The following is a 17702-nucleotide window of genomic DNA, read 5'->3' as shown; positions in this document are numbered from 1 at the left end:
AAATAGTAATAATATTCTGCGCTTCCAGTGGGCGAAGAGTGAATGGTGTTTAACGCTTATTTTTACTGCATAAAAAAGGTATGTTATGAATAGACAAGATATGTTTTAAATAAAGTGAATGAAATTTAACATGCGTAAACTTTAAATTGACATTGCCTATATTTACTGACAGCGACTAGGGCAAACAGGTGAATCTGAACATAACTGCTTGAGGTTTTGAGCGCAACCATGGAAACTCATAAACTTAATCTGAAGATGTACGGACTTGGTCGAATGGCCGATCCGAATGCAACTTTAAAGGCGCGAAATATGAAAATACCCCTGTAAAATGGCTTCTCCCCTGCTATTGTGCAATTCGGGTAGCATTCAACTGGCCATGTAAGTAAGCCCCAGCGTGTCCACCCTGTGTGTGTGTGTGTGTGTGTGTGTGTGTGTAAGCACACATGTCTATACCATTTTCTGATGCCCCTACCCATGACACTTATCTGGATCCGCGCCTGATTCAGGTGAAACAATTTAAAGCATTAAACGAAACCAGTTTAATTAATTTGAATTTGGTTTAAATGCATCAGGTATTCGCCTAAATTATGTGTTATTAAGTTAAAATTCGCTCACATTAATTTGAATTCATGAGGAATTTTCCTTGCATTTGAATAAATTCACTTTGAAAGAAGAACAAACAATTCAAAAACATACAGTGATATTAATTTGCGAAAAATACAATGTAATTTATACGAATTCAGAAGATTTTCTTGGAATTTACAACAATTTATGGAATTTAACCAAATTTACTGATAGAGTTGAGAATAATTCACTGCAAATCAATAGAATTAGGCAGAATTTAAATTCAACGGGATTCGCCTTAAATTCTGTTGAATATGCTTCGAATGGATTTTAATATCAAGAAAATTGATACATGTCCCAACCAATCCTATTGATTATTTCAGAAATTTGTAAAATTATTTCGCGAAGAATTCAGTTGAATTCATTTCAATTGAGGGAAATTAAAAAGTTCTTGATGTAATTTAAATTTGACAAATCATATTTCTATAAAATGACTTTTAAGGTCAATGTAAATTTCAGTAAAATACATTTTTTAATTTAATATCCTCCGAATTTCAATCATAAAAAATTTTGGAACTCTCCCAGTGGGCACACAAGTCCTAAATCATATGAGATACAGGTACATTCTAAGGACGTCTTTAGGACGTCCCGGTGCTCACTGGACACCGTTCATTTTTTTTGTGAAGACCACACCCGAATTTTATACTTCGACCGTCAAAATGTCCAATACCCCTCTTTCCTTCATTGCGTGACTCGTTTCCTTGTCTATCTACTTATTTACAGGACTAGACTTTATTAAATAAATTCCTACTGCTCGAGAAAATAGAATAATTCCATTTAAAAACAGGAAATAATTTCCCAATAAAACTGATCAACTCCCTTAAAAATAATTGGACTTAAAAGTAATTTTTAAAATATTTGGTGTTTTTACATTTTTACAGATGCGTTCGAGGAAATCTATATATAAATTTCCGAGCAAGTAGATTATGATGAGCATAATGCAAATGTTGGGGTATTATAATGCTAAATTGATGTTCATTGCCATTTGATTGGCGCCCTCCTCTTATATGATTAAAAGCTCGAACCCGACGAACTCCTCACAAAGATAAACAAAAAGTTGTATGAATATCAGTAAAAAAATTCCGCCGTTTGTTTAAATCAGTCAGTTTTGTTCTCGAGAAACTGACTTACTAGAATTGCTTGTCGAGTTTATTAAAAAATTCCATCCTGAGGTTTTCTGGATTCCTTGATTGTCGCATCAAAGTGGAAAGCTAAACTCTCTCGAGAATCATGTTTCACGTCTTCCTCTTTCATTTTTTTCTACTATTAAAGTATCTTTGTCTGTCAATTTTTAGACCGTAGAAAATTTAATATTTTCAGTCTTTAATTTAGAACTAAATCTAGATTGACTGATTCATGAAATTTTCGAGTCTTTTTATCATCTTTTCTGTCTTTTCCTTTCTTCTCGAGGGTTTTTTTTGTCAATTCCTATTAGCATTGCTGTTATTTTGAGAGGAATTTCGACGTTTTCTTTGGTTGTACTTTTTGTGTCTCTTTTCGACAAGATTGAGAGGGGCCGCGAAAGAGGAATTACCCGATAAAAAAGAGGCTGTTCGTCAGAGATACGAGGCTCTTAAAATTAAGGGCGGATTTTGTCGCAACGATGTACGAAGCCGTGATGCTGAGGTCATCCGACCGTTTCCTCCGGAAGGATGATACTAACGGACTTACGATTGGTCGAGTTGCTCTTCACCAACCCGGAAGGAGGTCGATGAGACGGCGCAACCACGCGAACTTCCGGTCTGGGAGATGCTTCTCTCAGTGGACTTGATAGAGTCAATAGATCATCGTTATTTGGCGCAACGACTGGCCTGAAAAAAAGTAATTGCTAGTTTTATTATCTCACCTCACACGAAAGAGTTTATTACAGAAATCTTCTTTTGACCCCTTAAGGATGTGTACTATACGTATAGTCAGTTTGAAATTCTTCCAACCATTATCATGATCTATATAAAATGTACAAAGATAAACCCAATGTTAATTAAAACGAATTTTTGAAAATGAATCTAAGCATTCTTTATAAAAAAATATTTTAGTTAAAAATCATTGGACATATTCTATATGGATTTTTGTATTTACCATTAATTTTAGGTAAAAGCTGTATTCTATATCCAAACCTAACTTTTTGTTTAAACAAATTTTGGCTTAAGTTATTTTAATTTTAATGAAACACAAACAGAATTGCAGAGATTGTTGCAAGGACACCTACTACTTTAACCAGGGATTAAACACAATTCCAGAACATGAACTTAATAAAATTAGCCCTTTCTAATTAAGATTGGATAAAAATTGCAGCTTATAACTAAAATTGAAGACGAAACACAAAAATACATATGACTTCAGTTCAATAAATAATTGAACTGTTTGGTGCAATAATGGAGTCCTTGTATTTTTATAAGTTACTATTTAGTTGTTTCATATTCAACTTCATTCAAAACCAGTGACTTTTAAATACAAGAACACCATTCGATTTGAACCTAAACCATTTTTTGTGTGTAAAACACGCTTGGATTTCTCTTTCAAAATTTGCAGCAATTAACATTGGGTCTTTATTGCCGATTTAACAATGATTTTCAAAATTTCTAAATTTCTAACTGGCCTGCACGTAGTGAACGTCCTCAAGGGCAAATTGTGCTCTATGCGACGTCATAAACTATAATATTTAAAATGCATTTTTTCAGCCTTCTTATTTTTAATCTAATAAAAAAAAGTCGCTGAAATTTTGAGAAACGGTAGAAAATATATCAGTGCATGTTGGTCTGGCCCTTTAAAGAAAAATTGTGTAAATAATGCAATTTGCCTAACACATTTTTTGCCAATTTCTATAAAATTGAATAAATATCAATTACAAATCTTCAAAATAAAAGAATTTTCCTTTCTAATCTTTACAATTGAACTATGTACAAGTAGAAAAATGGATGTTCAAACGTAAAATCTAGATGTTCAGGGTTAACATATTTTATGTTTAACTATAGGACAACAATCGGGATGTTCATATTTAGGTTTTGTAGATATTAAAAAGTGAGATGTTACTCTGTAACATCCGAAATGTCCAGCTGATATATCCGAGATATTACATGTATGGTTATATATCAAATAATGCCTGTAAATATTTGGGAAGTTTACTTATTGATGGGCATTTCAGGATTTAATTGATAACGTATTTGTCAATTTTAAATTAACTTGAATGTTCGTGCACAAACGAAAAACAGATAAAGGGTATGAAATGTCGAGCAGATGATACATTCAGTCAAGTTGAGGTTATGTTCAATACTTTTAACCCTACACGGATCCTGCGGCGGACAAATGTGCCCCACGCGAAATTCATTTAATTCTCCGAAGCAAATATCTCTGATTTTTTGGTGCAGACCCTAACCATAATTCAGGTCGACTATCCTAGAGTGCGATTAAGTGGTTGAGGTTGCCGGTTGTTCGCTGTCTGTCAAATGAGAGGGAAATGCTGAGCGCTTCGGCACATTTGTCCTCCAGAGTTCGAGTTTCGTCACGTTAAGTCAGTTTCATATTTTCATGTAAATGAACGCATTTGACGTAGATTTACAGAATATTATGGTATTTTAATATTTCAAATTTATTTTCTGCAATTTAAGTGAAAATTATATGTGAAAATTACTAAAAATTTGATATATATCAATGTAAAGTTGTTTTCTTTAATTTGATTCATACGGTGCTCATAAATTCTAATAATAAATCAATTAATACATAGTGACTGAATAATTGTTTTTCTCATCCAAGATGTCGAGAATATACGAACCAAAAAGTGCCGATGCTGTGACTGCAGTGTCGCAGGAAAGAGAGAGAAGTTGCAACCGACCTGTGTGTGATGAACATAGGGCGGTCTTTTGCAATCTTTGCACCGAAGTAGATTAAACTTATTTAATGCAATACTCAGTTTCATTTTATGTGTTTTAATTTTATTTTATTTCGAGAATTAGTTTGAAAATAAAAATAGTTATGTAGAAAAGGCTTCTTTTTTTAATTCCGACGAATTTTTCCTGTCTTTCAAACTTACTAACCGCTTTTTCATTTTAAAAAACTTTTTCTTAATTTTTATCATTTTTTAAATGAAACCATCTTATTGCTCATCAGAAAACAAAGAGATTGACCTATTATACATTCAAATTATTTATAATATTAGGCATTCTGCCCGCAATTCTGATATTTCTCTTCTTTTTTTTTAATTTTCCAACTTCAAATATTCAAATAAATATACTTTTCGGACGGTACTTAATTATAACCTACACCAAGTTAAATTGAAATTTGTTCCCTTCAAAATGCCGTTTGAAATTTCCAAATTAGTTAATTCGAAAAGAAATGACATGATTTTTTCCAAAAAAAGTCAAAAACACGATTTTTCGCGATTTTTATTTGTTTGAACATTTTTTCCAACATTTTAATTTCATTTAAACGGGATTTTATGTACACCAATCTCTTCGACATTAAAAAACGAAGATAATGGTGTATATTGACATCTGATTCCGATGAAAAGCCGGTGAGGGCAAAAAAATGTATAGGATCCATTTAGGGTTAATTCAAAATAAAAACAGGGGTAAGTAATTGAATAACGAATGATCTGTAATCTGAATTTAAAATTCTATCTATTTTAAGTTACTCATACTCAAATTTTATTTTAAATTTATACTTATTTTGTCAAATGTGTTAGAGTCAATACAACCTGAAATTTAAGATCGTTGTTCCCTCGTTTAGACAGAAAAAAGTCGTTATCCAATTTTATTTAAGGATAGCTAATTTTTATTCTTTGGAAATGTTCCAAAATGGAAATGTTACAAAATTGTAATATTCCATAATTATATTATTCAAAATATATAGCCGTCAAATATAATGGTGAAATTCCTATGCGCGATGCGCAGGCGCTCGGACGATTATAAAATCTGAATGTGTTTCAATTTAACATCGAAAAATTTGTACGCCTAACATCTTAAAAAGTTAATAGATGTTAGCATGCATATCTGCATGTTAGGCACTAAAATCTTACCCTTTGAACATCTACATTTAAACATCCATTTTTCTTCTTGTACATCCTAGTAAAAAACAGTTCAATATCGCATCATTTTAGGCTAGAAACTATACCAAACTGATGACTCTTATATCGTGAATATTAAAAATAGAAGAATTTTTGAAACTGGAACTTGTTAAAACTGAAACATTTTCAATTGTAAACTTTCAAAGCTGAAATGTTAAAAAAAATGTTCAAGATTGTTTTTAACCTTAAATCATAAAAATTGAACTATCAAATAACAACATAAAAAATTACATCTTTCCAAAATATATAGATTCAAAATCAAACGAGTTGACGAGTTTTCAATTGTAAATTTCTTCACTATGGTTCAGCGTCGAAATCAGAAAACATCACAAATACTTGGAATTCCAGAATCATTCAGAAAAATATTTTGTGAACGCTTCTTTAACATTATTTTTTAAATCGTCTAAATTTTTCTTTGCCTGAGAGCCTGTGAAAATTTTCCTAGATTGAAAATAATGTTATAGAAAGATTCTTTCCTTCAACATCTTATTTAATATAAAATTTCAAATTATATTTCACAATACATGACATTTAAGCACATATTTCAACCTGATAATTATTTCAACAATTATTTAAACAATTATTTCGACAATTATTTTGACAATTCTTTCAATCTGATAATTTTTTTAAGTTACTAGTACACATCTCCCATTATTTAATGTTTTATTTTTTTGAAGTTCAATTTGAAGTTAAAATGTTGCACTCACGTGCAGAATTTTTTGTTTGGGTTATTTGTTTAAAAGTGATATTTACTACAATTAATAATTACAATTTAGAATATTTCAATTCTTTTCTAAAGACTTTAGATATTTTTACTTAATTTTGATCTCTCTTCAAATCTATATAAAAGTAGATGACTAGATCTAAGCGTGTATTTAGTAAGTACAACAAAGTTCGATAACCTTAAAAATGGATGAATAATTATAATTACTGAACTTTAACGTTATGCTGTAATTTCGGATACATGGATTTTATATATAGTGTTAACTTTTTAAGAATATTACGTAATGGTATAAATTTACTCCCTCCTCTTATGAAAAATATCGCAACATTTTCTCTCTCCCCAAAAAAGCTGTTACGTAATTAATAGATATCTCCTTAGGCAGGGCACTAAAATTCTGTTCTCATTTACATTCAAAATATAAAATTGATAAAATTCCATTATATAAACAGAATGTAAGTTTTAATGGACCCCGCCAGCGTGCGCTGATATATTAGTTGTCGTATTCAAAAATTTCAACGATATATCTTCATTAGTTTATAAATAGGAAGGCGGACAAAAATAATGCATGGGAAACCAAGAAATTCATTTCGTCATGGAATACCATTTTGCCCTAATACATTTTTTACTATTTTTACAAACAATGTAGTATCATTTTTACTACTTAAAAAAAAATGTTAATGAAGAAATTAGAGCATCCTGCACAAAATGTATAGAACAGGTATTTCGGTCAAATTGTGTAAAAGTTCGGGTTTCTGATGAGTCAAGTGATGCTTATGAGAAAATTTCACCGTAAGGCCTTCTCCATACAATTTTGTGTGGAGCCCTTTAGATAAAATCAAATTTTAAACTCCTCTTTAATAAGCAAACTCTAATAGCACAATTCCTAGTGGGGTTTTGAAATAAACTTTAAAAAATAACTTTATAAAATACCCGGGGCAAATCCTAAATACTCGGAAAGTCCTCCCTGCATGCTCTGTCATGAAAAATAGAGTTCTGCGCGAGGTTGGAGAGAGCTTTTCAGTCCTAGTTTTTCCTCGAAAACGCTCGAAAACTGCGGATTCGGAAATAAGTAGGCTTCCGCGAACATTAAAGAGTCGTTAGCGAGCATTGTTAAAACATTCAATATTTTTTTGAAACCTCGCTACGTGCTCGCTCAATACTCTAAAATCATCGGCGCGAACTCGATTTGACAGAGCACGGGGGGTTTTTAGCTCTCTCCAACCTCGCGCCGAACTCTATTTTTCGTGGCAGAGCATGTAGGGAGGACTTGCGGAGTATTAGGACTTTGCTTTGGGCAAACTGTAAAAATATAACAGATAGGCCGATAACATAAAGCTAATTTAATGAGAAGAATTTTTTTGTATATAAGGAACTATTTTTAATATTACTAACTTATGTTGAGGTGGAGGTGTAGGCGTTCGGGAGAGAGGAAAACTGGCGACTTCTCTTGTCACCGATAGAGAACGGATCGATCCAAAGGTTTGATCCGGCGACAGATTGGCACCAACACTTTGCACCATTCCGCTACTGAAAAAGAAACAAATCATCAGACAATTCATTATTATTTCATCTTGTAAACTAAAAATTATTTTTTAATTCTTTCAATCACCGTACATAAACAATCTTATATTTTTATGAGCTTTATGAAACCACAGACATGTGGAAGAGAAATTACTTTCTGATTCAAACTATTTAATATGAAATACTTAGAATTCCTTCGTTTAAATGAAAAGATATCGTATAAGAACTTTAGTTTTTTTCATGGAAAAAGCATGATTTAATTTATGATTTAAGTTCAGAGAACGTCGTACGGAAATAAATTAATTCTATAAAAGTAACCCTGTAAAATCTCTGTGACATCCACTGGGTGATTGAATTTAAATATGATTAAATTTTGTTTCTAAATGAAATCCAGGTTTAAAATCCGTGTTCAACAGTATAAGTAATCGAGTTTAAAAAGAATAGTATACGCTACTAAAATGTGAAGCCTGAGAAGAAAATCATGGGACAAAATGAATCTGTTCCGATTTTTGTATTTTGGTGATATTGTAAAACTTTGACTTAATAAGTGTCTAATTTGATCAGTAAAATACTGTTGGACTAAATCTTCTAAGAGCTATTATTGAACAAACAATATCCTGAATCAAATTACTTGAATTTGAAATTTATGGTTAAAAGAAAATACTACAATTTAAAAAAAAAATCTTCTACCCTAAGAACAAATTTTTTACATTTTTAAACTAATGTTACAGCATTTTTTATATAGGCAATGTAGACCGAGATGGGTAACAAAACGGGCAGTACTATTGTGTTCTGAGAACACAATGTAATAAAAAAAGTTAGAATTTTTATGAGAAAGGATGCTGCTATATGCTAATACTTCTACGGTGTACTACACACTGCATGTTATGAGTTTTCATGAATATGGAGATTTCTTAAACTACTGGAAACTCAATACAACGCGATTCATCACTCTTTGATATTTTATAAATTTCAAATATTAGTGCCCAAGTAAAGGCAAAATCATAAATATTATTTTTATGCAAATTACCAACAACAAAATATAATGAAATGAATGAAATTTCTAAGTGAAATAATATTAAATTAAATAAATTATTAGATAAATATATTTCACAAAAATTTAATATGATATGATTCATATGTCATGATTATGTAATTAATAATTTATTGATTACCATCACGAGACTTAATACCTCTCCGTAATTTGAGGATGAGTACGAAATGGCCATGTTCGAATTAATCATTAAAAAAATATTAATAAATAATATGGAAAAACTATGGAAAAGAAATACTGCATTTTCACCATATATGTTTTAACCTTAACTATATGTATATGAAAAGATGAAATTCGACAATAGAAAAAGTTAGAAAGCATCTTAAACAAGGACGATAGGGGTGGAAGTTATAGACCGCTGGACAGATTACATATGAAGAGCTTTCACTTGTCACATAGCGTTCAATTTTGATTCAAGTGTTATAAAACTAATGTGTATTATTTTTCTCACGAAGGAATAATAAGGAGATCTAACTCCGTTTCGCCATTTGGCAATAGAAACGTTACCGTAAGTGGTAGGCATATTATAGGAAGATTTAAAATTTTTGTGCGCAGGTGCGCAGTTGTCCTCTCCCTATCAATGGAAAAGTGTGCGATTAAGAAAGTTTGTCAAATTGACGTATGTTAGAGAGGTCATGTTCGTTTGTTTTGATACAGGTGGCAAAAGTTTTTAAATTTCAAGTTATAATTAATTAAATTATGAAAGTGTCTATTGATCTGGTCAAGTGAAGGACTTCAATGTTAAGACTTGTAAAGTTAAAACAGTGCATTATAAAAGTGGTAAGTATGTAAGACTATAATGAAATTATTTGCTCATGAAATCTTGAAATTGTAGTACATTATTATTTTTGAAATCGCACGTAGGAATGAAGAAACTGTTTTTTTTTTTAATACTTCTAAACATTTTTAAACCTAAAAATACCTGTATAATTAAAATATAATCGATCTAGTTGCCTAAGTTCGCGTCAATTTGACAAACTTTCTCACTCGCACACTTTTTCATGCATAGGAAGAGGACAACTGCGCACCTGCGCACGAAAATTTAAGATCTTCCTGAAATGTGCCTACCACTTGCGGTAATGTTTCTATTGCCAGTTTCGAAAAGCTTCCCACTGACAGTTGGGTCTCCTTATTATTCTTTCGTAATTTTTCTTTAGTAAGTGAACATACAAAATTTATAGTTTAAAAATATATAAAATTGCAAAGATAGCAACGATTTTCATTCGCCATGTAAAATTTCTGAAATGTCAGTTAACAGGTTTGGACCGCGGAACCTTCAATTGCAAATTCCAAGAAAACTAAAAATGAAATTATGACTTCGAAGTTGCGTAAGATTGAGATTTTACCTTTAAATGATGATGGCAATTATAACACAAGCACCCGAAAAAAAGGTCTTGTGCACCAGACGAGATAAACATTTCTATACTTTTTTGGGGTCGCTTTATTCGAATCCGGGGTTGGTTTGATTCGGTCGGGTCGCATTTTGTTCCTAACCTCAAAAAAATGATTAAAGTTGGAGCATTCATGGAAACACCCTGAAAGCAAACCGGTTATATATTTTAAGGGTCGCTGAGTCCGAATTTAAAGGTCATTTGACTCGGCGAGGTCACATTCCCCATTCATAACCTTCAAAAAAATAAATTTCAACACAAAACACCCTTACGCCCACCTGCAAAGGAGCGCGCCTTCGCTGGCTTCGTTACCTCAAGAAATCTGAGAACGAATCATTCTACACATCTACTTTCGGGCATGATCCAACGGATCATGCCTTTCGGGGTAGCTGGCATCATCACAGTATCTATCAAGGCAGTGGATTTTGTGCTACAGACTGATAGCCTTGCTCAAAGAATGACTAGCAAGTTCTATGTACAGGACGCTGAATACAAACAATTCATGTCGAGAACAGTTTTCATATATTTAATTTTTTTAGGTTATGAATGAAATGCGATCTCGTCAAGTCCAATGAACTTTAAATTTGGACTCAGCGACCATAAAAACATATAACCGCTTTGCTTTCTGGGCGTTTCCATGAATGTTCCAACTTTCACCATTTTTTAAGGTTAGGAACGAAATGCGACCTGACCAAGTCAAATAAACCGAGGATTCGGATTCAGCGACCCCAAAAACGTAAAGGTTTATCTCATGCGGTAGACAAGACCTTTTTTTCCTTGTGTAATTTATCATATTAAAAAAAGAGGAAAAAATTGTTTGTACATTATGTAGTACTGAATGCAGGGTAAATCATATTAATTAAAAAATATATTTTTCTTGTGTAAGTTTATCTCCGCTGAAATTATAAATAATGAATTTATTATTTTATCCTATGTTATACTGTTTCCATAATTATAGAAGCAATCATCTTTCGGAAGCAATATCGTGACATTGGTGTTAAAGAAATTAGGTAAAAGGAATGATTATCACAATTTATACATCATTTGAGGTCAAAGTAGCATGATGGGTAGTTAGACACTAAGAATACGAATTACTCTTATTTATATTTAATGAAAAAAATCTATATCCAGCACATGTTACATAAATAGTCTTCTTATATTTCTAGCAAGACCCTTACTGAATTTTTGACGTATGTTTTGTCTTTTTTATTGATTTAGCCTTGTTTTCACTTTGTCAATATCTTGAAAATAGGGTGGGGGAGGGGTGGGGGGAGAGACAGCTCCAACCGGTGGAGTAAACATGACTTTTCTTATATCATCGCTATTATTTCACATTTTTAGTTCTACTTTGCATTAAATAAATCTATTTTATTATAGAGATAGTGTTACTTATTAAAAAAATGTACGTTTACAAGTAGAATCATATTTTCCTATCTTTAGATGTTTAGATTTTCATAAAAATTTGCAGTCGGCTTTGCCCTCCGGTGAGGGGCAAAGCCGACGAAATACAGCTTGTTAGATATAATTAAATTACCAAATCGTTCATCTTATTAACTTTAAAAGAAATCATTTATTGTCATTTATCCCATTTACATTACTATAATTTTGCGTTATTTAACGAAAATGTTTAAACTTTTTTTTAAGAGAAATAAAACAATAATTTTATCTTGCTTGCAAGTTTGTTATTACTTATTATAAAAAATTTAAAACCACTAAATCATATCCGATTAATTTTTTTGTAATTAGTTGATTAACAAGTTACATAACTTAGGCCAGTGTTTTTCTTGTTTGTACAACAAAATTTTAGTTATTTTGATCAAACTTTTGTTAATGCAACAAAACTCATTATAGCTCGTTCCGCTTTTGTTTGTTCATGCCTGAGATATCGCCTGAGTAACAACCGCAGATCCCGCGTTAAGTTAATTTAGTTTATTATTATTACCAATAATTGATAGCAGCAATATCTAATAACAGAACCCTTTTAATGAATAATAAGAGATATAATATTTATGTGGTAACGAAAAGAGTTGATAAAGAATTTGTTTTCCTTTACAAATATTCTCTTTATCAGACTAACCCCGTTTTCATACAAAGACTTTATTGAGCCAAATGAAATCATTTCTCGTTTTAATTAAGATAAAATAATATTTTAAAAATTAGAATCTTACCTAACAGAGGCCGATGTTACCAAAAAGGGCATAGGCGTTGGGCAGGGACTTACAGGCGAGCTGCTGACAGAACTTCGCGTGCTACTCATAACGGAATGAGGACACTGTGGTGGTCCCATATGGGAAATCAAGGTTGCATTTCCGTTTCCAGTGTTAGTCGTCCGTTTTTTGAAACACGGAATACTTGACCAACTGCTCTCATTCTTACTAGGCCCATCTGCAAAAAATATAATTATTAGGATGATAAAATAATTATAGGATAAATTACGGTTGAAATTGAGAAGCTGTTCAGTTAAAAAAATATATATTTAAAATGCGAGAATTCTAACAAATGAAAGAAATATTTTATTTATAATTCGTTAAAGAAGCAGAATATCAGATTTGAAGACCTTCTCATGAGTATGAGTTATGTGTATATGTATTTTTTTAACTTGAAAGAATCGATCAATATTTGCAAAATTTAAGCTTATACAAAATATGAATACTTTTCAAGAATTCAAAATCATCATTAAAACATAACACATCTACAAAATAAAATAAAGCTTAAAATTTTAAATATCCACTCCTTATTAGAAGAAAATGAGAATTTACGTTCTATGAAGTAAGAACTAACGGTAGTCGAAGTGAATTATCCGTTAAATAACCACCCACGTTCGAGAATCCTGTGTTCAATGATGAACTCGACGAGGACAAAGAAGAGGTGTCCGTTACTAAACATTTGTATAAAGTTCAAACAAAATATCTTTAGCTCAAATGCCACATCCTGCAAAGGAGCATGCCTCTCTTTCCATTAATATAGGGTGTGATGATAGTATATGTATCCTCGGTAAACAAACATCTTTGCATATCATGTAGGGTATGATGTCGAGGATATAAAGACAAAGTTAACTTCTATCCCTGTTTCAACGAGCTTGTTACATTCAACAAGATTTCAACTTTCTAATTTTTACGATCTTTCATCACTCACTGAAAAAGGACGAAATCCAGCTACATGCTTAGCTCAAACAGTTAACCATTTTCTTCGGTTTGGAAAAAATGTATAGTTAAATCAGCAATCTTTATCCTTAATCTAGCTACAATTGTTGTTAGAAGCGAACCAATGACATTGTTAAAATGGGTAGAGAAGGGGTTATAAATTGTTAAAAAGTAAATATTATACAGAAAGGCTTAATTCAGAACAGGTTTAATTTTGATAGAGATTTTAAATTTAAAATTGGTTTATTAATCTATCTTACAGTTGAAAACATGATAAGGGCCTATTTGAAATTTAAATACATTGAATTAATAGCAGAACTAGTCTTGAAACTTTTCTAATTTTTTAAAACTTGGATTAAAACTGATTGAATTTTTTCGTATTTTTCCACAGAATACATCGTGAACGGAACGGTTATGCAATTGCGTGGCCGTATGTATTATATACTGACCGTCCCGTTTACTGAGCCCGCTAGGGCTTACGTTCATCCTTTTACTCAATTATTCGCAATATCACAAATAACTTGATAGTTTTTTCATCCTGCTACATATTTATATCAATTAATTTGTAATTACTCATGTGTTAAAAAATTACAATTTTAAAATTTGTGCGGCAACCCCCCGCACAATATTTGAGGTCGGTTTTCTGCACATATCTTTTAATTCCTAATTTTTTCACACATAAATAAATCGAAATATATAAATATAAATGTATAAAAAGATAAAAAGACTGTTGAATTTTATATGAAATTCTGAACAAATATGAGAAAATATATAAATGTGCCCTATTGGGCCTAGTAAACAGTAAGGTCACTATTTGTTTAATATGAGGTTTACAGTTGTGTAACTAATCTGTTAATGACGTGACACAGAAAATTCAAATATAGATAGGAAAATTTTATTATTGATGTAGGTTTTTTTGACCAGGGAAATTAATTAATAGTTTAAGATGTTAATTTTGTTTGTATACTTGGTCATAATCAATATTATTAAAATATTGATTAATTTTGAAGATTGTGAAAAAACGCTCTCTAGCTCCGCTGGGATATGAGCCTAGGTCCTTCAGATTGCGGGTTTGATGCTCTCTGATGCAATCTGAAGGATCTGGGCTCATATTCCAGCGGAGCTAGAGAGCGTTTTTTTCACAATCTTAAAAATTAATCAATATTTTAATAATATTGATTATGACCAAGTAGACAAACAAAATTAACATCTTAAACTATTATAGATATGAAAATCTTTGAATCAAGATTTCAGCTGGCTGTTTAAAAAATAACAATTATATTTCAGTTTTATTGGTTCGATTTTATAGTATTTTTCTGTTTAATCTACAGAACATTTTCCGTGCAGCGTTGCGGAATTTTACGCAAGACTCGTTCAGGGCTAACTTTAAGCAAAATTCTGAAACAATAGCCCTAGCACTATACTTGACCAGTTGGTTTTACGAAATAGTCTGCCTGTAATACTAGTCAGGGCTATTTTTAAATTTAATTGTTCAAATCGTACGAAAGGAAATTTTTTAAAAGTATTTTAACAGCCAAAAAACATTTTAATTTGGGAAACACCTACATGTTATTAAAAATAAAAAATCCAGTTGCCGGTCTAACTATGCAAGATAGAAAACATTTTATGAAGAAAAATTGTTCGTCTGAAAAAGATCTATACATTTTCTTGATACCATTTTTTAATAACAAGTATATTGTTTGTTTGAATCGTTTACATTTTTGTAAAAATTTAATTTTCCGGTCAAACTATGCAAGATTAGTTTTTGTTTTAATCGTAAAAATAAAAATTACAAATAAAGAAAGTGAATGTGTTCGCCCCAGGGCAGATTTGAAAATAAAATATTAATCAAACAAATTTCCAACAAAAGCTGCATGAATATTTTCAGCTGCTACATTTCAATTTTTTATTTCCTTCTATTTTTCACGAAAGTTTGATAAGAGTCTTTCTTTTTTTATATAAATCATGAACCGCACGTGGAACCTATCCTAAACCAACCCCTAAACTTAAAAAATGCTTTAAAAAGACATTAATTACAAAAATCAACATTTTTCATTAATAATGGTGATATTTTACGTATGTGAAATTACATCCTCTAGCGATGTAAATAAAAGGACCCTTGAACAGTAGTGTAATATTACACACTGGATAAAAATAAAATTACACATTCCCTCGTACGAACTTTACATTCATAAGGGAAAATTCAGTCGCAGCGTGTAAAAATACCATGCGTCGGTAAAATCACTTTTCTGTGATTGAAAATTACTTCGAGATTTTTGATTTTATCAAAGATCTTTAATTTTACTCTGGCGGAAACTGTAAGATTTTTGATTTATAATTAATTTAAAATTTAGAATAATTAATCAAATAATATGTGAATACGAAAGCGTCTCTCGTGTTCGTTGTTTATCGATGCCTTCATCCTTCAATTTTGGAGCATTTTTATTTTTAATGCGAGGAAATTGACAGCTTTGGTTAACTTTTTTGAAAGCTTTCACACAAAGTAGACCGAATCCGAGCTACTCCTATTTTGCCTTTTACATTTTCTTCTATTGTAACGGAAAAATGCGATTATTCAAAACGTATATTTCATATTTTTTTACGGAATATTTAAACATCAAAAAAATATCCGTAGTATCCATGGACATAGGAAACAAGGGACTAGGCATGCCATTGCGGGGGTGATGCAATGAGGGGGAGGTCCGCCACCTTTTGATGTCCCGCGACAAACATGGCAGCGCCCACATGTTTATATTTTCATGCACAGTTTGTCGGCACAAATGCTCGTGTGCATATTGCATAATCAAATGGCACATCGCAAGATGGCGACTCTCCCCACTCATGGAATTCTCGCCCCTCCCGTGGATTCAACCCCGCTCAACAAGTTAGGATGGCATGCCTAGTCCCGTGTTTTCTATATCCATGGTAGTATTTTATGTGTTTTAGGGAAGTGGTAACGTGTCCGGCTTGTGTTTCTTCAATCTCCATGAAATTGTACGAAGTTTGAGCTTTCGAGTGTTCGAAACCTATCGCCCTGATAAATTTTATTTTATTTTATTCTTTCACATAATGAATTTTACATTTTCGCATGTAAAATTATCGGCCGAATTGGAATATCAAAACAGATTCGTAAAGTTACTCCGATACACGTGGGTCCTTTTATTTACATCCACCAGAGATGTAAAATTCAATAGATTTTTTTTACAGTGTACCCAGAACAAGTTTAACCCTCTAGCGTATTTGGAATCCATCTATAACAATGCCATAAGGTAATTTAACAAAGTTTCGCCCATCTACTGAATGTGGAACCTATACTAACTCACCTATACAACTATGTCTAAAAAATGGTACAAAAAGAAGCTAATTACAAGTCAACATTTTTTGCTGATAAAGACAAAATTTTATGTGAAAAATATTGAAGCAAATTTTTAAGCATCGCACTTGTGGAACTCATCACAAATCCAACTTTAAAGTTTAGGGGTTGATTTAGGGTAGGTTCCAGATGCGCTGGATTTACGACAATTTTTAATATGTTTTTGGTATAACATGCTGTCATTATCAGCCAAGACATTTCGACTTTTCATATTCGTGTTTCAGCATTTTAGATAATGTAGGTTATGATTTGAGCTGGGCTCCACATTCGATAAAAGCTGGAGGAATGAAACTTGTTTAGTAGCTTTTAGCATGAAACGCTGCCACTATTAGCAAAGTCATTTCGACTTTTCAAAGTAAAAATCTCCTTCTTGCTTTTTCCCTAAACTTTGCGAACTTTAGACTCATTAATTATTACCTTATTTCAGTTCTCTAACATTGATTTCGATGATCTATATACATACACTTCAATTGAATGGTGATTCATATATTTACCACTATTACTTAGAAAGTATAACATAATTTCATAATATCTTTTAAAAATAGTGCCCAGGTAAATAAATCGATTATCTTTACTGTTTTGTTCTTTGATACCGAGCACGTTTAGTCTAAACCACCTTCAACCGAAAGGTCTTCGAAATCAGATGATCTTTGCTGGATATTCCTTTACGATGCCACACTGTAAAAAATATTGCTGAAAATTATATTTCGTTTTGTAACTTTTTCCTATGATTTTTGTGGAAAAATTACACATTACTTGTAAATTGATAGTGATTATTAAAGGAATTTTACCGTAAATGAATTAAATTTA

The 17702-nt window shown here is 31.6% G+C and overlaps 1 protein-coding gene across 3 annotated transcripts in view; it reads right to left on the bottom strand.

Annotated features, from left to right (window-relative positions):
- Positions 1 to 2029: 2029 nt before the first annotated feature.
- The window catches only part of LOC117171324, a 164889-nt gene continuing 149216 nt past the window's right edge, over positions 2030 to 17702 (bottom strand). For 2 of the 3 annotated variants that reach the window (XM_033358534.1, XM_033358533.1), the window contains exons 4-6: positions 12545 to 12761; positions 7803 to 7937; positions 2030 to 2435 (exon numbers count right to left, since the gene is read on the bottom strand). In XM_033358534.1, coding sequence (XP_033214425.1) covers positions 2252 to 2435; positions 7803 to 7937; positions 12545 to 12761 — 536 coding nt within the window. In that variant the 3' untranslated portion in view covers positions 2030 to 2251. The remainder of the gene's footprint in view (positions 2436 to 7802; positions 7938 to 12544; positions 12762 to 17702) is intronic. The other variant, XM_033358535.1, reaches the window with a different exon arrangement.

Source organism: Belonocnema kinseyi, chromosome 4, assembly GCF_010883055.1.
Source record: "Belonocnema kinseyi isolate 2016_QV_RU_SX_M_011 chromosome 4, B_treatae_v1, whole genome shotgun sequence".
NCBI lineage: Eukaryota > Metazoa > Arthropoda > Insecta > Hymenoptera > Cynipidae > Belonocnema > Belonocnema kinseyi.
Note: the sequence above shows the minus strand (reverse complement) of the source record. Positions and strands in the feature narration are given on the sequence as shown.